Source organism: Scyliorhinus torazame, chromosome 19 (genome assembly GCF_047496885.1).
Source record: "Scyliorhinus torazame isolate Kashiwa2021f chromosome 19, sScyTor2.1, whole genome shotgun sequence".
In the NCBI taxonomy this organism is placed as follows: Eukaryota; Metazoa; Chordata; class Chondrichthyes; order Carcharhiniformes; family Scyliorhinidae; genus Scyliorhinus; species Scyliorhinus torazame.
Window position 1 is genome coordinate 30,139,158 of NC_092725.1, and position 24,658 is coordinate 30,163,815.

Sequence of the window (24,658 nt, forward strand, 5' to 3'; positions counted from 1 at the left end):
TCACTCCCATTGTACACAATCCCAACGGACACCAACCCCTTCCCGTTCACTCCCACTGTACACAATCCCAATGGACCCAAACCCCGTCCCATTCACTCCCACTCGACACAATCCCAATGGACCCAAACCGCTTCCCATTCACTCCCAGTGTACACAATCCCAATGGACCCAAACCCCTTCCCATTCACTCCCACTCGACACAATCCCAACCGACCCAAACCCCTTCCCGTTCACACCCACTGTACACAATCACAATGGACCCAAACCCCTTCCCGCTCACTCCCACTGTACACAATCCCAATCGACCCAAACCCCTTCGCGTTTACTCCCACTGTACTCAATCCCAATGGACCCAAACCTCTTCCCGTTCACTCCCACTGTACACAATCCCAATGTACACAAACCCCTTCCCTTGACTCCCACTGTACGTAATCCCAATGGACCCAAACCCCTTCCCTTCACTCCCACTGTACACAATCTCAATGGACCCAAACCCCTTCCCGTTCACTCCCACTGTACACAATCCCAATGGACAAAAACCCATTCCCGATCACTCCCACTGTACACAATCCCAATGGACCCAAACCCCTTCCCTTTCACTTCCAGTATACACAATCCCAATGGATCCAAACCACGTCCCTTCACTCCCACAGTACACAATCCCAATGGACCCAAACCGCTTCCCAATCACACCCACTGTACATAATCCCAATGGACCTAAACCCCTTCCCATTCACTCCCACTGTATACAACCCCAATGAACCCTAACCCCTTCCCGTTCACTCCCACTGTACACAATCCCAATGGACACAAACCCATTCCCCTTCACTCCTAATGTACACAATCTCTACGGACCCAAACCCCTTCCCATTCACTCACTGTACACAATCCCAATGGACCCAAACGCCTTCCCGTTCACTCCCACTATTCACAATCCCAATGGACCCAAACCCTTCCCAATCACACCCACTGCACACAATCCCAATGGACCCAAACCTCTTCCCGTTCACACCGACTATTCACAATCCCAATCGACCCAAACCCTTCCCGATCACACCCACTGTACACAATGCCAATGGACCCAAAACCCTTCCCGTTCACTCCCACTGTGCACAATCCCAATGGACCCAAACTCTATCCCGTTCACTCCCACTTTACACAATCCCAATGGACACAAACACCTTCCCGTTCACTCCCACTGTACACAATCCCAATGGACCAAACCCTTCCCGTTCACTCCCACTGTACAGAATCCCAATGGACCCAAACCCCTTCCCGTTCACTCCAACTTGACACAATCTCAATGGACCCAAACCCATTCCGGTTCACTCCCCCTGTAGACAATCCCAATGGACCAAAACCCCTTCCCGTTCATTCCCACTGTACACAATCTCAATGGCCCAAACCCTGTCCCGTTTAATCCCACTGTACACAATTCCAATTGACCCAAACCCCTTCCCATTCACTCCCACTGTACACAATCCCAATGGACCAAAAACCCTTCCCGTTCACTCCCACTGTACACAATCCCAATGGACCCAAACCCCTTCCCGTTCACTCCCACTGAACACAATCCCAATGGACCCAAATATCTTCCCATTCACAACCACTGTACACAATCCCAATGGACACAAACCCCTTCCCATTCACTCCCACTGTACACAATTCCAATGGACAAAAACCCATTCCCGTTCACTCCCACTTCACACAATCCCAATGGACCCAAACACCTTCCCGTTCACTCCCACTGTACACAATCCCAATGGACCAAACCCTTCCCGTTCACTCCCACTGTACACAATTCCAATGGACACAAACCCATTCCCGTTCACTCCCACTGTACACAATCCCAATGGACACAAACCCATTCCCGTTCACTCCCACTGTACACAATCATAATGGACCAAAACCCCTTCCCCTTCACTCCCAATGTACACAATCTCAATGGACCCAAACCCCTTCCCATTCACTTCCACTGTACACAATCCCAATGGACCCAAAACCCTTCCCGTTCACTCCCACTTTACACAATCCCAATGGAACCAAACACCTTCCCGTTCACTCCCACTGCACACAATCCCAATGGACCGAACCCTTCCCGTTCACTCCCACTGTACACAATCCCAATGGACCCAAACCCCTTCCCGTTCACTCCCACATGACACAATCGCAATGGACCCAAACCCATTCCGGTTCACTCCCACAGTAGACAATCCCAATGGACCAAAACACCTTCCCGTTCATTCCCACTGTACACAATGTCAATGGACCCAAACCCCATCCCGATCACTCCCACTGTACACAATCCCAATTGACCCAAACCCCTTCCCATTTACTCCCACTGTACACAATCCCAATGGACCCAAACCCCTTCCCGTTCACTCCCACTGAACACAATCCCAATGGACCCAAACCCCTTCCCGTTCACTCCAACTGTACACAATCCCAACGGACCCAAACCCCTTCCCATTCACTCCCACTGTACACAATCCCAATGGACCAAAACCCCTTCCCGTTCACTCCCATTGTACACAATCCCAACGGACCCAAAACCCTTCCCATTCACTCCCACTGTACACAATCCCAATGGACCCAAACCCCTTCCCGTTCACTCCCACTCGACACAATCCCAATGGACCCAAACCGTTTCCCATTCACTCCCACTGTACACAATCCCAATTGACCCAAACCCCTTCCCGTTCACTCCCACTGTACACAATCCCAATCGATCCAAACCCCTTCGCGTTTACTCCCACTATACTCAATCCCAATGGACCCAAATCTCTTCCCGTTCACTCCCACTGTACACAATCCCAATGGATCCAAACCCCTTCCCGTTGACTCCAACTGTACACAATCCCAATGGGCACAAACCTCTTCCCGTTCACTCCCACTGTACACAATCCCAATGGATCAAAACCCCTTCCCGTTCACTCCCACTGTACACAATCCCAATGGACCCAAACCTCTTCCCAATCACACCCACTGTACATAATCCCAATGGACCTAAACCCCTTCCCATTCACTCCCACTGTATACAATCCCAATGGACCCTAACCCCTTCCCGTTCACTCCCACTGTACACAATCGCAATGGACACAAACCCATTCCCGTTCACTCACACTGTACACAATCATAATGGACCAAAACCCCTTCCCCTTCACTCCCAATGTACACAATCTCAATGGACCCAAACCCCTTCCCATTCACTCACTGTACACAATCCCAATGGACCCAAACCCCTTCCCGTTCAGTCCCACTATTCACAATCCCAATGGACCCAAACCCTTCCCAATCACACACACAATACACAACGCCAATGGACCCAAAACCCTTCCCGTTCACTCCCACTGTACACAATCCTAATGGACCCAAATTCCATCCCGTTCACTCCCACTGTACACAATCCCAATGGACACAAACACCTTCCCGTTCACTCCCACTGTACACAATCCAAATGGACCAAACCCTTCCCGTTCACTCCCACTGTACACAATCCCAATGGACCCAAACCTCTTTCCGTTCATTCCCAGTGTACACAATCCGAATGGACCCAAACCCCTTCCCGTTCACTCCCACTGTACAGAATCCCAATGGACCCAACCCCCCTTCCCTTCACTCCCACAGTACACAATCCTAATGGACCAAAACCCCTTCCCGTCCACTCCCACTGTACACAATCCCAATATGCCCATACCCCTTCCCGTTCACTCCCATTGTACACAATCCCAATGGATCAAAACCCCTTCCCGTTCACTCCGACTGTACACAATCCCAATGGACCCAAAACTCTTCCCAATCACACCTACTGTACATAATCCCAATGGACTTAAACCCCTTCCCATTCACTCCCACTGTACACAATCCCAATGGACACAAACCCATTCCCGTTCACTCACACTGTACACAATCATAATGGACCAAAACCCCTTCCCCTTCACTCCCAATGTACACAATCTCAATGGATGCAAACCCCTTCCCATTCACTCACTGTACACAATCCCAATGGACCCAAGCCCCTTCCCGTTCAGTCCCACTATTCACAATCCCAATGGACCCAAACCCTTCCCAATCACACACACAATACACAATGCCAATGGACCCAAAACACTTCCCGTTCACTCCCACTGTACACAATCCTAATGGACACAAATTCCATCCCGTTCACTCCCACGTTACACAATCCCAATGGACACAAACACCTTCCCGTTCACTCCCACTGTACACAATCCCAATGGACCCAAACCCCTTCCCGTTCACTCCCACTTGACACAATCTCAATGGACCCAAACCCATTCCGGTTCACTCCCACTGTAGACAATCCCAATGGACCAAAACCCCTTCCCGTTCATTCCCACTGTACACAATCTCAATGGCCCAAACCCTGTCCCTTTTAATCCCACTGTACACAATCCCAATTGACCCAAACCCCTTCCCATTCACTCCCACTGTACACAATCCCAATGGACCCAAACGCCTTCCCGTTCACTCACACTGTACACAACCCCAATGGACCCAAACCCCTTCCCGTTCACTCCCACTGTACACAATCCCAACGGACCCAAACCCCTTCCCATTCAATCCCACTGTACACAATCCCAATGGACCAAAACCCCTTCCCGTTCACTCCCATTGTACACAATCCCAATGGACCCAAACCGATTCCCATTCACTCCCACTGTACACAATCCCAATTGACCCAAACCACTTCCCATTTACTCCCACTGTACACAATCCCAATGGACCCAAACCCCTTCCCGTTCACTCCCACTGTACACAATCCCAACGGACCCAAACCCCTTCCCATTCACTCCCACTGTACCCAATCCCAATGGACCCAAACCCCTTCCCATTCACTCCCACTGTACACAATCCCAATGGACCCAAACCCCTTCCCATTCACTCCCACTGTACACAATCACAATGGACCCAAACCCCTTCCCGTTCACTCCCACTGTACACAATCCCAATCGACCCAAACCCCTTCGCGTTTACTCCCACTGTACTCAATCCCAATGGACCCAAACCTCTTCCCGTTCACTCCCATTGTACACAATCCCAATGGACACAAACCCCTTCCCTTGACTCCCACTGTACGTAATCCCAATGGACCCAAACCCCTTCCCTTCACTCCCACTGTACACAATCTCAATGGACCCAAACCCCTTCCCGTTCACTCCCACTGTACACAATCCCAATGGACAAAAACCAATTCCCGATCACTCCCACTGTACACAATCCCAATGGACCCAAACCCCTTCCCGTTCACTTCCAGTATACACCATCCCAATGGACACAAACCCATTCCCCTTCACTCCTAATGTACACAATCTCTATGGACCCAAACCCCTTCCCATTCACTAACTGTACACAATCCCAATGGAGCCTAACGCCTTCCCGTTCACTCCCACAATTCACAATCCCAATGGACCCAAACCCTTCCCAATCACACCCACTGCACACAATCCCAATGGACCAAAAACCCTTCCCGTTCACTCCCACTGTGCACAATCCCAATGGACCCAAACCTCTTCCCGTTCACACCCACTATTCACAATCCCAATCGACCCAAACCCTTCCCGATCACACCCACTGAACACAATCCCAATGGACCCAAAACCCTTCCCGTTCACTCCCACTGTGCACAATCCCAATGGACCCAAACTCTATCCCGTTCACTCCCACTTTACACAATCCCAATTGACCCAAACCCCTTCCCATTCACTCCCACTGTACACAATCCCAATGGACCCAAACCCCTTCCCGTTCACTCCCACTGTACACAATCCCAATGGACCCAAACCCCTTTGCGTTTACTCCCACTGTACACAATCCCAATGGACCAAAACCTCTTCCCGTTCACTCCCACTGTACATAATCCCAATGGACACAAACCCATTCCTGTTCACTCCCACTGTACACAATCGCAATGGTCCCAAACCCCTTCCCTTCACTCCCAGTGTACACAATCCCAATGGACCCAAACCGCTTCCCTCCCACTGTACGCAATCCCAATGAACCAAAACCCCTTCCCATTCACTCCCACTGTACACAATCCCAATGGACCCAAACCCATTCCCGTTCACTCCCACTGTACACAATCCCAATGGACCCAAACCCCTTCCCGTTCACTTCCAGTATACACAATCCCAATGGATCCAAACCCCTTCCCGTTGACTCCAACTGTACACAATCCTAATGGACACAAACCTCTTCCCGTTCATTCCCACTGTACACAATCTGAATGGACCCAAACCCTTTCCCGTTCACTCCCACTGTACACAATCCCAATGGACCCAACCCCCCTTCCCTTCACCTCCACAATACACAATCCCAATGGACCAAAACCCCTTCCCGTCCACTCCCACTGTACACAATCCCAATGGACACAAACCCCTTCCCGTTCACTCCCACTGTACATAATCCCAATGTCCCCAAACCCCTTCCCGTTCACTCCCACTGTACACAATCCCAATGGATCAAAACCCCTTCCCGTTCACTCCCACTGTACACAATCCCAATGAAACCAAACCTCTTCCCAATCACACCCACTGCACACAATACCAATGGACCCAAACCCTTCCCAATCACACACACTATACACAATGCCAATGGACCCAAAACCCTTCCCGTTCACTCCCACTGTGCACAATCCCAATGGACCCAAACTCTATCCCGTTCACTCCCACTTTACACAATCCCAATGGACACAAACACCTTCCCGTTCACTCCCACTGTACACAATCCCAATGGACCAAACCCTTCCCGTTCACTCCCACTGTACACAATCCCAATTGACCCAAACCCCTTCCCATTCACTCCCACTGTACACAATCCCAATGGACCCAAACCCCTTCCCGTTCACTCCCACTGTACACAATCCCAATGGACACAAACCCATTCCCGTTCACTCCCACTGTACACAATCGCAATGGTCCCAAACCCCTTCCCTTCACTCCCAGTGTACACAATCCCAATGGACCCAAACCGCTTCCCTCCCACTGTACGCAATCCCAATGGACCAAAACCCCTTCCCATTCACTCCCACTGTACACAATCCCAATGGACCCAAACCCATTCCCGTTCACTCCCACTGTACACAATCCCAATGGACCCAAACCCCTTCCCGTTCACTTCCAGTATACACAATCCCAATGGATCCAAACCCCTTCCCGTTGACTCCAACTGTACACAATCCTAATGGACACAAACCTCTTACCGTTCATTCCCACTGTACACAATCTGAATGGACCCAAACCCCTTCCCGTTCACTCCCACTGTACACAATCCCAATGGACCCAACCCCCCTTCCCTTCACCTCCACAGTACACAATCCCAATGGACCAAAACCCCTTCCCGTCCACTCCCACTGTACACAATCCCAATGGACCCAAACCGCTTCCCGTTCACTCCCACTGCACATAATCCCAATGTGCCCAAACCCCTTCCCGTTCACTCCCACTGTACACAATCCCAATGGATCAGAACCCCTTCCCGTTCACTCCCACTGTACACAATCCCAATGGACCCAAACCTCTTCCCAATCACACCCACTGTACATAATCGCAATGGACCCAAACCCCTTCCCATTCACTCCCACTGTATACAACCCCAATGGACCCAAACCCCTTCCCATTCACTCCCACTGTCTACAATCCCAATGGAACCGAACCCCTTCCCGTTCACTCCGACTGTACATGTGGGCAGCACGGTAGCATTGTGAATAGCACAAATGCTTCACAGCTCCAGGGTCCCTAGATCGATTCCGGCTTAAGTCACTCTCTGTGCGAAGTCTGCACATCCTCCCCGTGTCTGCGTGGTTTTCCTCCGGGTGCTCCGGTTTCCTCCCACAGTCCAAAGATGTGCGGGTTAGGTGGATTGGCCATGCTAAATTGCCCATAGTGTCCAAAATGTTTGGGTGGGGTTACTGGGTTATGGGTATAGGGTGGAGGTGTGGACCTTGGGTGGGGTGCTCTTTCCAAGGGCAGGTGCAGACTCGATGGGCTGAATGGCCTCCTTCTGCACTGTAAATTCTATGAATCCCAATGGACCCAAACCCCTTCCCAATCACACCCACTGTACATAATCCCAATGGAGTCAAACCCCTTTTCATTCAGAAGATTATATCCTTCCCAATGATGCCTGGTGAATGAGACAAAGTCTATTATACAATTTGAGGGGTTCTTCATTCTCAGGTGACCACGTCGGTTGTGGGGTCAGGGGTCAGAGCCGGAGGACAAGGAGTGTCGGTCGAATCTACGGTGGAGAAAAGGCTGAAGAAAAACAATGGCCCTGGCAAGTCTCAATAATAATGGTGAGAGAATAGGAAACTGTCCCACAGGCATTAGAGTAAAGTTCGCTCCACACTATCCGCATCAAACACTCCCAGGACAGGCACAGCACGGGGTTAGATACAGAGTAAAGCTCCCTCTACACTGTCCACAACAAACACTCACATGACAGGTACAGCACGGGGTTAGATACTAAGGAAATCTCTCTCTACACTGTCCCCATCAAACACTCCCAGGACAGGTAAAGCACGGGGTTAGATCCAGAGTAAAGCTCCCTCTACACTGTCACCATCAAACATTCCCAGGACAGGTACAGCACGGGGTTAGATACAGAGTAAATCTCCCTCTACACTGTCCCCAACAAACACTCCCAGGACAGGTACAGCACGGGGTTAGATACAGAGTAAAGCCCTCTCGACACTGTCCTCATCAAACACTCCCAGGACAGGTACAGCACGGGGTTAGATAGAGAGTAAATCTCCCTCTACACTGTCCCCATCAAACACTCCCAGGACAGGTACAGCACGCGGTTTGATACTGAGTAAAGCTCTCTCTGCACTGTCCCCATCAAACACTCCCAGGACAGGTACAGCACGGGGTTAGATACAGAGTAAAGCTCCCCCTAAACTCTCCCCAGGAAACACTCCCAGGAAAGGAGCAGCACGGGGTTATATACAGAGTAAAGCTCCCTCTACACTGTCTCCATCAAACACTCCCAGGACAGGTACAGCACGGGGTTAGATACAGAGTAATGCTCTCTCTACACTGTCCCCATCAAACACTCCCTGGACAGGTACAGCACGGGGTTAGATACAGAGTAAAGCTCCCTCTACACTGTCCCCATCAAACACTCCCACGACAAGTACAGCACGGGGTTAGATACTGAGTAAAGCTCTCTCTACACTGTTCCCATCAAACACTCCCAGGACAGGTACATCACGGGGTTAGATACACAGTAAATCTCCCTCTACACTGTTCCCATTAAACACTCCCAGGACAGGTACAGCACGGGGTTAGATACAGAGTAAAGTTCCCTCCACACTAACCGCATCAAACACTCCCAGGAAAGGTAAAGCATGGTGTTAGATTCAGAGTAAAGCTCTCTCTACACTGTTCCCATCAAACACTCCCAGGACAGGTACATCACGGGGTTAGAGACAGAGTAAAGCTCCCTCTACACTGTCCTCATCAAACACTCCCAGGACAGGTACAGCACGGGGTTAGATACAGAGTAATGCTCTCTCGACACTAACCCCATCAAAACGCCCAAGACAGGTACAGCACGGGGTTAGATACAGAGTAAAGCTCCCTCTACACTGTCCCCATCAAACACTCCCAGGACAGGTACAGCACGGGGTTAGATACAGAGTAAAGCTCTCTCGACACTGTCCTCATCAAACACTCTCAGGCCAGGTACATCACAGGGTTAGATACAGAGTAAAGCTCCCTCCACATTGTCCGCATCAAACACTCCCACGACAGATATAGCACATGGTTAGATACAGAGTAAAGCTCCCTCTACACTGTCACCATCAAACACGCCCAGGACAGGTACAGCACGGGGTTAGATACTGAGTAAAGCTCTCTCTGCACTGCCCCCATCAAACACTCCCAGGACAGGTACAGCATGGGGTTAGATACAGAGTAAAGCTCCCTCAACACTGTCCCCATCAAACATACCCAGGACAGGTACAGCACGGGGTTAGATATAGAGTAAAGCTCCCTCGACACTGTCCCCATCAAACACTCCCAGGACAGGCACAGCATGGGGTTAGATACAGAGTAAAGCTCCCTCTACACTGTCCCCAACAAACACACCCAGGACAGGTACAGCACGGGGTTAGATACTGAGTAAAGCTCTCTCTACACTGTCCCCATCAAACACTCCCAAGACAGGTACAGCACGGGGTTAGATACAGAGTAAATCTCCCTCTACACTGTCCCCATCAAACAATCCCAGGACAGGTACAGCACGGGGTTAGATAGACAGAAAGCTCCCTCAACACTGTCCCCATCAAACACTCCCAGGACAGGCACAGTACGGGCTTAGACACAGAGTAAAGCTCCCTCTACACTGTCCCCATCAAACACTCCCAGGACAGGTACAGCACAGGGTTAGAAACAGATTAAAACTCCCTCCACACTGACCACATCAAACACTCCCAGGACAGGCACAGCACGGGGTTAGATACAGAGTAAAGCTCCCTCTACACTGTCCACAACAAACACTTACATGACAGGTACAGCACGGGGTTAGATACTAAGTAAAGCTCTCTCTACACTGTCCCCATCAAACACTCCCAGGACAGGTACAGCACGGGGTTAGATACAGAGTAAAGCTTCCTCCACACAATCCGCATCAAACACTCCCAAGTCAGGTACAGCACGGTGTTAGATTCAGAGTAAAGCTCCCTCTACACTGTCTGCATCAAACATTCCCAGGACAGGCACAGCAGGGGGTTAGAAAAATTGAAAAACTCCCTCTACACTGACCCCATCAAACACTCCCGGAACAGGTACAGCACGGGGTTAGATACAGAGTAATGCTCTCTCTACACTAACTCCATCAAAACGCCCAGGACAGGTACAGCACGGTGTTAGAAACAGAGAAAATCTCCCTCAACACTGTTCCCATGAAACACGCCCAGGACAGGGACAGCACGGGGTTAGATACAGAGTAATACTCCCTCTACACTAAACCCATCAAAACGCCCAGGACAGGTACAGCACGGGGTTAGATACAGAGTAAAGCTCCCTCAACACTGTCCCCATGAAACACTCCCAGGACAGGGACAGCACGGGGTTAGACACAGAGTGAATCTCCCTCTACACTGTCCCCATCAAACACTCCCAGGACAGTTACAGCACGGGGTTAGATGCAGTGTAAAGCTACCTCAACACTGTCCCCATGAAAGACTTCCAGGACAGGTACAGCACGGGGTTAGATACAGAGTAAAGCTCCCTCGACACTGTCCCCATCAAACACTCCCAGGACATGTACAGCGCAGGGTTAGATACTGAGTAAAGCTCTCTCTACACTGTCCACATCAAACACTACCAGGACAGGCACAGCACGGGGTTAGATACAGAGTAAAGCTCCCTCTACACTGTCCCCATCAAACACTCCCAGGACAGGCACAGCACAGGGGTTAGATACAGAGTAAAGCTCCCTCCACACTATCCGCATCAAACACGCCCCGGACAGGTACAGCACGGAGTTAGATTCAGAGTAAAGCTCCCTCTACACTGTCTGCATCAAACACTCCCAGGACAGGCACAGCAGGGGGTTGAAAAATGGAAAAACTCCCTCTACACTGTCCCCATCAAACACTCCCAGGACAGGCACAGCACGGGGTTAGATACAGAGTAATGCTCCCTCTACACTAACCCCATCAAACACTCCCAGGACAGGTACAGCACATGGTTAGATACAGAGTAAAGCTCTCTCTACACTGTCCCCTTCAAACACTCCCAGGGCAGGTACAGCATGGGGTTAGATACAGATTAAAGCTCCCTCAACACTGTCCCCATCAAGCATACCCAGGACAGGTACAGCACGGGGTTAGATACAGAGTAAAGCTCCCTCGACACTGTCCCCATCAAACACTCCCAGGACAGGCACAGCACGGGATTAGATACAGAGTAAATCTCCCTCTACACTGTCTGCATCAAACACTCCCAGGACAGGCACAGCAGGGGGTTGAAAAATGGAAAAACTCCCTCTACACTGTCCCCGTCAAACACTCCCAGGACAGGCACAGCACGGGGTTAGATACAGAGTGATGCTCCCTCTACACTAACCCCATCAAAACTCCCAGGACAGGTACAGCACATGGTTAGATACAGAGTAAAGCTCTCTCTACACTGTCCCCTTCAAACACTCCCAGGGCAGGCACAGCATGGGGTTAGATACAGATTAAAGCTCCCTCAACACTGTCCCCATCAAGCATACCCAGGACAGGTACAGCACGGGGTTAGATACAGAGTAAAGCTCCCTCGACACTGTCCCCATCAAACACTCCCAGGACAGGCACAGCACGGGATTAGATACAGAGTAAATCTCCCTCTACACTGTCCCCATCAAATACTCCCAGGACAGGCACAGCACGGGGTTAGATACAGAGTAAAGCTCCCTCTACACTGTCCCCATCAAACACTCCCAGGACAGGCACAGCACAGTGGTTAGATACAGAGTAAAGCTCCCTCCACACTATCCGCATCAAACGCTCCCCGGACAGGTACAGCACGGTGTTAGATTCAGAGTAAAGCTCCCTCTACACTGTCTGCATCAAACACTCCCAGGACAGGCACAGCAGGGGGTTGAAAAATGGAAAAACTCCCTCTACACTGTCCCCATCAAACACTCCCAGGACAGGCACAGCACGGGGTTAGATACAGAGTAATGCTCCCTCTACACTAACCCCATCAAACACTCCCAGGACAGGTACAGCACATGGTTAGATACAGAGTAAAGCTCCCTCTACACTGTCCCCATCAAACACTCCCAGGACAGGTACAGCACGGGGTTAGATACTGAGTAAAGCTCTCTCTACACTGTCCCCTTCAAACACTCCCAGGGCAGGTACAGCATGGGGTTAGATTCAGAGTAAAGCTCCCTCAACACTGTCCCCATCAAGCATACCCAGGACAGGTACAGCTCGGGGTTAGATACAGAGTAAAGCTCCCTCGACACTGTCCCCATCAAACACTCCCAGGACAGGCACAGCACGGGATTAGATACAGAGTAAAGCTCCCACTACACTGTCCCCATCAAATACTCCCAGGACAGACACAGCACGGGGTTAGATACAGAGTAAAGCTCCCTCTACACTGTCCCCAACAAACACTCCCAGGATAGGTACAGCACGGGGTTAGATACTGAGTAAAGCTCTCTCTACACTGTCTCCATCAAACATTCCCAGGACAGGTACAGCACGGGGTTAGATAGAGAGTAAATCTCCCTCTACACTGTCCCCATCAAACACTCCCAGGACAGCTACAGCATGGGGTTAGATACAGAGTAAAGCTCCCTCCACACTGTCCCAATCAAACACTACCAGGACAGGTACAGCACGCGGTTTGATACTAAGTAAAGCTCTCTCTACACTGTCCCCATCAAACACTCCCAGGACAGGTACAGCACGGGGTTAGATACAGAGTAAAGCTCCCCCTAAACTCTCCCCAGGAAACACTCCCAGGAAAGGAGCAGCACGGGATTAGATACAGAGTAAAGCTCCCTCTACACTGTCTCCATCAAACACTCCCAGGACAGGTACAGCACGGGGTTAGATACAGAGTAATGCTCTCTCTACACTGTCCCCATCAAACACTCCCAGGACAGGTACAGCACGGGGTTAGTTACAGCGTAAAGCTCCCTCTACATTGTCCCCATCAAACATTCCCAGGACAGGTACAGCACATGGTTAGATACAGAGTAAATCGCCCTCTACACTGTCCCCATCAAACACTCCCAGGACAGGGACAGCACGGGGTTAGATACTGAGTAAAGCTCTCTCTACACTGTCCCCATCAACCACTCCCAGGACAGGTACAGCACGGGGTTAGATACAGAGTAAAGCTCCCTCAACACTGTCCCCATAAAACACACACAGGACAGGTAAAGCACAGGGCTAGATACAGAGTAAAGCTCCCTCGACACTGTCCCTATCAAACACTCCCAGGAAAGGCACAGCACGGGGTTAGATACAGAGTAAAGCTCCCTCTACACTGTCCCCATCAAACACTCCCAGGACAGGTACAGCACGGGGTTAGATACTGAGTAAAGCTCTCTCTACACTGTCCACTTCAAACACTCCCAGGGCAGGTACAGCATGGGGTTAGATACAGAGTAAAGCTCCCTCTACAGTGTCCCCATCAAATACTCCCAGGACAGGCACAGCACGGGGTTAGATACAGAGTAAAGCTCCCTTTACACTGTCCCCAACAAACACTCCCAGGACAGATACAGCACGTGGTTAGCTACTGAGTAAAGCTCTCTCTACACTGTCCCCATCAAACACTCCCAGGACAGGTACAGCACGGGGTTAGATAGAGAGTAAATCTCCCTCTACACTGTCCCCATCAAACACTCCCAGGACAGCTACAGCACGGAATTAGATACAGAGTAAAGCTCCCTATACACTGTCCCCATCAAACACTCCCAGGACAGGTAAAGCACGCGGTTTGATACTGAGTAAAGCTCTCTCTACACTGTCCCCATCAAACACTCCCAGGACAGGTACAGCACGGGGTTAGATACAGAGTAAAGCTCCCCCTAAACTCTCCCCAGGAAACACTCCCAGGAAAGGAGCAGCACGGGGTTATATACAGAGTAAAGCTCCCCCTACACTGTCTCCATCAAACACTCCCAGGACAGGTACAGCACGGGGTTAGATACAGAGTAATGCTCTCTCTACACTGTCCCCATCAAACACTCCCTGGACAGGTACAGCACGGGGTTAGATACAGAGTAAAGCTCCCTCTACACTGTCCCCATCAAACACTCCCACGACAAGTACAGCACGGGGTTAGATACTGAGTAAAGCTCTCTCTACACTGTCCCCATCAAACACTCCCAGGACAGGTACAGCACGGGGTTAGATTCAGAGTAAAGCTCCCTCAACACTGTCCCCATAAAACACACACAGGACAGGTACAGCACAGGGCTAGATACAGAGTAAAGCTCCCTCGACACTGTCCCTATCAAACACTCCCAGGACAGGCACAGCACGGGGTTAGATACAGAGTAAAGCTCCCTCGACACTGTCCCCATCAAACACTCCCAGGACAGCTAAAGCACGGTGTTAGATACAGAGTAAAGCTCCCTCTACACTGTCCCCGTCAAACACTCCCAGGACAGGTACAGCACGCGGTTAGATACTGAGTAAATCTCTCTCTACACTGTCCCCAACAAACACTCCCAGGACAGGTACAGCACGGGGTTAGATACAGAGTAAAGCTCACTCAACACTGTCCCCATCAAACACACCCAGGACAGGTGCAGCACGGGGTTAGATACTGAGTAAAGCTCCCCCTACACTCTCCCCAGGAAACACTCCCAGGAAAGGAGCAGCACGGGGTTAGATACAGAGTAAAGCTCCCTCGACACTGTCCCCATCAAATACTCCCAGAACAGGTACAGCACGCAGTTAGATACAGTGTAAAGCTCTCTCTACACTGTCCCCATCATGCACTCCTAGGACAAGTACAGCACGGGGTTAGATACAGAGTAAAGCTCCCTCAACACTGCCCCCATCAAACACACCCAGGACAGGTAAAGTACGGGGTTAGATACAGAGTAAAGCTCCCTACACACTATCTGCATCAAACACTCCCAGGACAGGTAAAGCACGGGGTTATATACAGAGTAAAGCTCCCTCTACACTGTCCCCATCAAACACTCCCAGGACAGGTACAGCACGGGGTTAGATACAGAGTAAAGCTCCCCCTAAACTCTCCCCAGGAAACACTCCCAGGAAAGGAGCAGCACGGGGTTATATACAGAGTAAAGCTCCCTCTACACTGTCTCCATCAAACACTCCCAGGACAGGTACAGCACGGGGTTAGATACAGAGTAATGCTCTCTCTACACTGTCCCCATCAAACACTCCCTGGACAGGTACAGCACGGGGTTAGATACAGAGTAAAGCTCCCTCTACACTGTCCCCATCTAACACTCCCACGACAAGTACAGCACGGGGTTAGATACAGAGTAAATCTCCCTCTACACTGTCCCCATCAAACACTCCCACGACAAGTACAGCACGGGGTTAGATTCAGACTAAAGCTCCCTCTACACTGTCCCCATCAAACACTCCCAGGACAGGTACAGCACGGGGTTAGATACAGAGTAAAGCACCCTCTACACTGTCCCCATCAAACACTCCCAGGACAGGTACAGCACGGGGTTAGACACAGAGTAAAGCTCCGTCTACACTGTCCCCATCAAACACTCCCACGACAACTACAGCACGGGGTTAGATTCAGAGTAAAGCTCCCTCTACACTGTCCCCATCAAACACTCCCAGGACAGGTACAGTACGGGGTCTGATACAGAGTAAATCTCCCTCTACACTGTCCCCATCAAACACTCCCCCCATCAAACATTCCCAGGACAGGTACAGCACGGGGTTAGATACAGAGTAAAACTCCCTCTGCACTGTCCCCATCAAACACTCCCAGGTAAGGAGCAGCACGGGGATAGATACAGAGTAAAGCTCTCTCGACACTGTCCCCATCAAATACTCCCAGAACAGGTACAGCACGGGGTTAGATTCAGAGTAAAGCTCCCTCTACACTGTACCCATCAAACACTCCCAGGACAGGTATAGCACGGGGTTAGATACAGAGTAAAGCACCCCCTACACTGTCCCCATCAAACACTCCCAGGACGGGTACAGCACGGGGTTAGACACAGAGTAAAGCTCCCTCTACACTGTCCCCATCAAACACTCCCAGGACATGTACAGTACGGGGTCTGATACAGAGTAAAGCTCCCTCTACACTGTCCCCATCAAACACTCCCCCCATCAAACACTCCCAGGACAGGTACAGCACGGGGTTAGATACAGAGTAAAGCTCCCTCTACACTGTCCCCATCAAACACTCCCCCCATCAAACACTCCCAGGACAGGTACAGCACGGGGTTAGATACAGAGTAAAGCTCCCTCTACACTGTCCCCATCAAACACTCCCAGGAAAGGAGCAGCACGGGGATATATACAGAGTAAAGCTCTCTCGACACTGTCCCCATCAAATACTCCCAGAACAGGTACAGTACGGGGTTAGATACAGAGTAATGCTCCCTCCACACTATCTGCATCAAACACTCCCACGACAAGTACAGCATGGGGTTAGGTACAGAGTAAAGCTCTCTCTTCACTGTCCCCATCAAACACTCCCAGGACAGATACAGCATGGGGTTAGATACAGAGTAAAGCTCCCTCTACCCTGTCCCCATCTAACACTCACAGGACAGATACAGCACAGGGCTAGATACAGAGTAAAGCTCCCTCTACACTGACCCTATCAAACACTCCCAGGACAGGTACAGCACTCAATAGATTCAGAGTAAAGCTCCCTCTGCACTGTCCCCATCAAACACTCCCAGGACAGGTACAGCACGGGTTTAGATACAGAGTAAAGCTCCCTCTACATTGTCCCCATCAAACACTCCCAGGACAGGTACAGCACGGGGTTAGATCCAGAGTAAAGCTCCCTCTACATTGTCCCCATCAAACACTCCCAGGACAGGTACAGCACGGTGTTAGATACAGAGTAAAGCTCCCTCTACACTGTCCCCATCAAACACTCCCAGGACAGGTACAGTACGGGGTCTGATGCAGAGTAAATCTCCCTCTACACTGTCCCCATCAAACACTCCCAGGACAGGTACAGCACGGGGTTAGATACAGAGTAAAGCTCCCTCTACACTGTCCCCATCAAACACTCCCAGGACAGGTACAGCACGGGGTTAGATACAGAGTAAAGCTCCCTCTACACTGTCCCCATCAAAAACTCCCAGGACAGGTACAGCATAGGGTTAGATACAGATTAAAGCTCCCACTACACTGTCCCCATCAAACACACCTAGGACAGGTACAGCACGGGGTTAGATACCAGGCTGATTCCTTGGATGGTGGGATTGTCATATGCGGAACAACTAAGTTGGTCAGATCTATGTTCATGGAAGCTTTGAAGAATGAGAGGCGATTTAGTAAATTCTAACAAAATTATTCGGGGTATATTGGGAAAGAATGTTCCAGAAGGTACGCAAGTCCAGGACTAGGGGTCATCGTTTGAGGATAAGGGGTAAACCTTTTGGTACTGAGGTGAGGAGAGATTTCGTCACCCAGAGAGCGGTGAACCTGTGGAATTCACTCCCACAGAAAGTAGTTGAGGACAAAACGTGTAATTTCAAGAAGAAATTAGATATAGCTCTTGGGGCTGAAGGGATCCAGGGGTATGGGGGGAAAGCGGCATCAGGGTATTGAACTTGATGATCAGCCATGATCATAATGAATGACGGAGCAGGCTCGATGGGCTGAATGGTCTCCTCCTGAGGCTACGCGACAGGTTCTTTTTTGCTCTTTGAGAATGCGGGATGTTTGCCTGATGTTTTTCTGCCCACAGGCCACCTCTGAGGGAGACTATGCTGGAGGAGGATCCATCATTTCACCAACGTGGATTCTGACTGCTGCCCACAACATGTTTGACGATGCGGGACTCCAATTGGAGCCGCCTAACGTTAAGGTGTACGTGGGTAAGTCGCCTCTTTCACTTTTGTTATTTGCCCCTCGCCAGGCTAGGCCTTGGCCTATCAGCGAATCGCACTCTCAGTGGGGGCATTCAAGTCCTCCCCCGACTGTCACAGAGAACAGGAAAGTCCCAGGCTTCATTTACGGCCTGCTGTCAAGTTGGATTGGATTTTGTTTATTGTCAGCCAAGTTAGCCAAACCGGCGTGGGTTCATGGGCAAAAGGACTCCAATTGGACAGACAAGTTATCTGAACTTGCTGTCAGGTTGTTCATTAAATTGTTGAGCCAGGTTGTAAAGAATTATAACTCCCGGGAAACTATCATAAACGTAGTTGGATTTAGTTAGATATAAAAAACAAAGTACGAAGAAAAGTACAGCACAGGAACAGGCCCTTCGGCCCTCCAACCCTGCGCCGACCATGTTGCCCGTCTAACCTAAAACCTTCCTGGGTCCGTATCCCTCTATTCCCATCCTATTCATGTATTTGTCAAGATGCCCCTTAAATGTCCCTATCGTCCCTGCTTCCACCACCTCCTCCGGTAGCGAGTTCCAGGCACCCACTACCCTCTGTGTAAAAAACTTGCCTCGTACATCTCCTCTAAACCTTGCCCCTCGCACCTTAAACCTATGCCCCCCAGTAATTGACTTCCACCCTGGGAAAAAAATTCCTGACGATCCACTCTATCCATGCCCCTCATAATCTGGTAGACTTCTATCAGGCCGTCCCTTAACCACTCTGAGACCGCTCGACCTTGCTCCCTAGGCTAGGAAGCACCAGTCTCAACCGAGTCCGGATTCACCGCTCCATTAAAATGCTCACATGCGGCGTTGTGCGATCTCTAAATAAAACACCCGGCAACCTGGTGGAGACGAATACCCGGATGACCCGGCCATTCCCACGGGTGGACTGGAGCTGATGACAGAAGCCTTTGAAACTCCGGGAACGCCAAACAGTTCTGTGCAACACGCTCGCTGTCTGGTCACCAGGCGTAGCTCTGGGCCAACGCCTTCATTTGTGAGGCCCCGGATGGCCAGAGTGCGAGTCTTGTAACTGGGCTTCCTGTTAGAGGGGGAATAGCAACTAAAACTCCCACAGAATCACTCCGTCCTCCAAACTCAGCTCGGAGAACCTTTGGGCAAACCGTCCTCCCTTCCGCCGTTGAGCAACAGAAGGCGAAGCGTCGCCAACGTTGGGTGCCTCTGCGACCATACGCGCACTTCTGCCGGCGTCACCAGGAAAGTGTCCATGAAGTTCAATGCTGTGATTACCTCATCCGCCACAGCACATGGCTGAGGGTGTTCGCTTGGACAATCTTTGTGTCCGATCGTCGTTGGAAAGTGGATACCCCAGCGGCAAGCAGGAGTGCCCACCGCTGGAACCTGGCAGACGCAATGGGCAGGATGCTCTTATTTTCCCGGAACAGGCCGAGCACTGGGGTGTGGTCCATTACGATGCCAAAGATGACAACCAGACCTCCCTCACTTTGTGCGTGGCGGCCCGCGCCGTCTGCCAAGGCCTTCGAGGGAAATGCGATTGGGGCATTCCGTGCCGTCATCCCACTCAGGTCCCAGCTCCGCCCTGATGCCGTCCAGGGAAGACAGCTTGCCTTTCGAGTCTGTCTTCTAGAAGGTCACTGTCTGTGCGGAGTCTGCACGCTCTCCCCCGTGTCTGCGTGGGTTTCCTCCGGGTGCTCCGGTTTCCTCCCACAGTCCCGAAAAACGTGCTGTTAGGTGAATTGAACATTCTGAATTATCCCTTCGTGTACAGGCGCCGGAATGTGGCGACCAGAGGCTTTTCACAGTAACTTCATTGCAGTGTTGATGTAAGCCTACTTGCAACACTGAAGATGATTATTATATTATTATTACAATCTGACTCGGTGCTCTGAAGGATGGACGGGTGGGCTGGTCTGGGTTGGCCAGAGAGGGGCTGCGGTGAGGGTGGGGGTGGGGGCGTGGAATAGCAGACGCTGTGGGTGGGCTGGGCTTCCAACCCACCCCCCTCGACCGTTTACACCACCGTTACCCCAGGGATCCGACGGGACTGTGTGATGGAATGGCCAGCTCGCACCCAGGCGGACGGTGTAACCGTGGGCAGGCATCAGACGTTGCCAAACGATGCGGAGCACCAGAGCTCATCGCAGAGCGGGTTGTCATCACCCAGCATCCCAATGACCAGACCCGCTGTCACTGCCAACCCAGGACCCCCACCCCATAGTGCGGCAGGTATGAATCACGGAGGGGGTTGCAGGCAGGGTGGGGGGGATTGCTGGGGGTGGGGGGTGTAGGAGTGGAATCTGGTGTCGGTCACCCTGGCCAGAATCTTTCCCCAGTCAGTGAACCTGGAGGCGATCAGAGCATCACGTGTGCGATGCACCTTCTGCACACGGCGTGCAGCCCCCCGTGGCTGCCCGGGCTCCATGTCCTGCCCACCCTCCCCGGCACCCTCATCGTCAGTCGAGGCCTGGCATTCATCCCCCTCCTCCAGCACGTCGCCCGTCTGCTGTGCGATGTTGTGGAGGATGCAGCAGGCCGCCACGATGCGGGCGACCCTCTCTGCCCCGTACTGGAGGACCCCTCCAGGGCGATCCAGGCACCTGAACCGCATCTCCCGAAGGCGGAAGCACCGCTCGGTCACACTCCTGGTCGCTGCCTGGGTGTCGTTGTAGAGGGTCTCCGCGTCGGTCTGTGGCCTCCGGATAGGGGGGTAACCCCCGTCACCCAGGGGCCAAACCCCCAACCCCGGGGCGTCTCAAACACGTCAGGAATGGCCCAGTGTGCCAGGGTGAAGGCGTCCTGCACACTGCCCGGGTATCGGGCACAGACGGGTTTGATGCGTGGCTGATGGTGACACACCAGCTGCACCTTCATCGAGTGGAACCCCTTTCGGTTTGTGTAGAGCAGCCTGTTACCCGCAGGTACCCGTAGGGGGACATGCACCCTGCCGATCACCCCCTGGACCCGGGGCATCCCGCCGATCACCCCCTGGACCCGGGGCATCCCGCCGATTACCCCCTGGACCCGGGGCACCCCGCCGATCACCCCCTGGACCCGGGGCACCCCGCCGATCACCCCCTGGACCCGGGGCATCCCACCGATCACCCCCTGGACCCGGGGCATCCTGTCGATCACCCCCTGGTCCCGGGGCACCCCGCCGATCACCCCCTGGACGCGGGGCATCCCGCCGATCACCCCCTGGACCGGGGGCACCCCGCCGATCACCCCCTGGACCCGGGGCACCCCGCCGATCACCCCCTGGGCCCTGGCACCCCGCCGATCACCCCCTGGACCCTGGCACCCCGCCGATCACCCCCTGGACCCGGGGCATCCCGCCGATCACCCCCTGGACCCGGGGCACCCCGCCGATCACCCCCTGGACCCAGGGCATCCCGCCGATCACCCCCTGGACCCGGGGCACCCCGCCGATCACCCCCTGGACCCGGGGCACCCCGCCGATCACCCCCTGGACCCGGGGCACCCCGGCGATAGTGGTGAACCCCGCTGACCGGGCATCCCGGCGATGGTGGTGAACCCCGCTGACCGGGCATCCCGGCGATGGTGGTGAACCTGCTGACCGGACAGTGTGTATCTGTGGCTGTGGGGGGTGCAGTGTGTATCTGTATCTGTGGGGAGTGCAGTGTGTATCTGTGGCTGTGGGGAGTGCAGTGTGTATCTGTATCTGTGGGGAGTGCAGTGTGTATCTGTGGGGAGTTCAGTGTGTATCTGCGGCTGTGGGGAGTTCAGGGTGTATCTGTATCTGTGGGCAGTTCAGTGTGTATCTGCGGCTGTGGGGAGTGCAGTGTGTATCTCTGGCTGTGGGGAGTGCAGTGTGTATCTGCGGCTGTGGGGAGTGCAGTGTGGATCTGCGGCTGTGGGGAGTGCAGTGTGTATCTGCGGCTGTGGGGAGTGCAGTGTGCATCTGTATCTGTGGGGAGTGCAGTGTGTATCTGTGGCTGTGGGGAGTGCAGTGTGTATCTGCGGCTGTGGGGAGTGCAGTGTGTATCTGTGGCTGTGGGGAGTGCAGTGTGTATCTGTATCTGTGGGGAGTGCAGTGTGTATCTGCGGCTGTGGGGAGTGCAGTGTGTATCTGCGGCTGTGGGGAGTGCAGTGTGTATCTGCGGCTGTGGGGAGTGCAGTGTGTATCTGCGGCTGTGGGGAGTGCAGTGTGTATCTGTGGCTGTGGGGAGTGCAGTGTGTATCTGTATCTGTGGGGAGTGCAGTGTGTATCTGTGGGGAGTACAGTGTGTATCTGTGGCTGTTGGGAGTGCGGTGTGTATCTGTATCTGTGGGGAATGCAGTGTGTATCTGCGGCTGTGGGGAGTGCAGTGTGTATCTGTGGGGAGCGCCGTGTGTATCTGTGGCTGTGGGGACTGCAGTGTGTATCTGTATCTGTGGGGAGTGCAGTGTGAATCTGTGGCTGTGGGGAGTGCAGTGTGTATCTGCGGCTGTGGGGAGTGCCCTGTGTATCTGTATCTGTGGGGAGTGCAGTGTGTATCTGCGGCTGTGGGGAGTGCGGTGTGTATCTGTATCTGTGGGGAGTGCAGTGTGTATCTGTGGGGAGTGCAGTGTGTATCTGCGGCTCAGGGGAATGCAGTGTGTATCTGTGGCTGTGGGGAGTGCAGTGTGTATCTGTATCTGTGGGGAGTGCGGTGTGTATCTGTGGCTGTGTGGAGTGCGGTGTGTATCTGTATCTGTGGGGAGTGCAGTGTGTATCTGTGGCTGTGGGGAGTGCGGTGTGTATCTGTGGGGAATTCAGTGTGTATCTGCGGCTGTGGGGAGTGCAGTGTGTATCTGTGGCTGTGGGGAGTGCGTTGTGTATCTGTGGCTGTGGGGAGTGCAGTGTGTATCTGTATCTGTGGGGAGTGCAGTGTGTATCTGTGGCTGTCGGGAGTGCAGTGTGTATCTGTGGCTGTGGGGAGTGCAGTGTGTATCTGTTGTGAGTGCAGTGTGTATCTGTATCTGTGGGGAGTGCAGTGTGTATCTGTGGCTGTGGGGAGTGCAGTGTGTATCTGCGGCTGTGGGGAGTGCAGTGTGTATCTGCATCTGTGGGGAGTGCAGTGTGTATCTGTATCTGTGGGGAGTGCAGTGTGTATCTGTGGGGAGTGCAGTGTGTATCTGTGGCTGTAGGGAGTGCGGTGTGTATCTGTGGGGAGTTCAGTGTGTATCTGCGGCTGTGGGGAGTGCAGTGTGTATCTGTGGCTGTGGGGAGTGCGGTGTGTATCTGTGGCTGTGGGGAGTGCAGTGTGTATCTGTGGGGAGTTCAGTGTGTATCTGTGGCTGTGGGGAGTGCAGTGTGTATCTGTATCTGTGGGGAGTGCAGTGGGTTTCTGTGGCTGTGGGGAGTGCAGTGTGTATCTGTGGGGAGTGCAGTGTGTATCTGTGGCTGTGGGGAGTGCGATGTGTATCTGTGGCTGTGGGGAGTGCGGTGTGTATCTGTATCTGTGGGGAGTGCAGTGTGTATCTGTATCTGTGGGGAGTGCAGTGTGTATCTGCGGCTGTGGGGAGTGCAGTGTGTATCTACGGCTGTGGGGAGTGCAGTGTGTATCTGTGGCTGTGGGGAGTGCATGTGTATCTGTATCTGTGGGGAGTGCAGTGTGTATCTGTATCTGTGGGGAGTGCAGTATGTATCTGCGGCTGGGGGGAGTGCAGTGTGTATCTGCGGCTGTGGGAGTGCAGTGTGTATCTGTATCTGTGGGGAGTGCAGTGTGTATCTGTGGCTGTGGGGAGTGCGGTGTGTATCTGTGGGGAGTTCAGTGTGTATCTGTGGCTGTGGGGAGTGCAGTGTGTATCTGTATCTGTGGGGAGTGCAGTGTGTATCTGTGGCTGTGGGGAGTGCGGTGTGTATCTGTTGGGAGTGCAGTGTGTATCTGTGGCTGTGGGGAGTGCAGTGTGTGTCTGTGGGGAGTGCAGTGTGTATCTGTGGTTGTGGGGAGTGCAGTGTGTATCTGTGGCTGTGGGGAGTGCAGTGTGTATTTGTGGGGAGTGCGGTGTGTATCTGTGGGGAGTGCATTGTGTATCTGTGGCTGTGGAGAGTGCAGTGTGTATCTGCGGCTGTGGGGAGTTCAGTGTGTATCTGTGGGGAGTGCAGTGTGTATCTTCGGCTGTGGGGA

At 52.6% G+C, this 24,658-nt stretch overlaps 1 protein-coding gene across 1 annotated transcript in view; it reads left to right on the forward strand.

Annotated features, from left to right (window-relative positions):
• LOC140395884 (complement factor B-like) overlaps window positions 1-24,658 on the forward strand; it is a 411,298-nt gene that overhangs the window by 66,490 nt on the left and 320,150 nt on the right. The window contains exons 9-10 of the mRNA XM_072483955.1: window positions 8,196-8,314; window positions 18,423-18,552. Coding sequence (XP_072340056.1) covers window positions 8,196-8,314; window positions 18,423-18,552 — 249 coding nt within the window. The remainder of the gene's footprint in view (window positions 1-8,195; window positions 8,315-18,422; window positions 18,553-24,658) is intronic.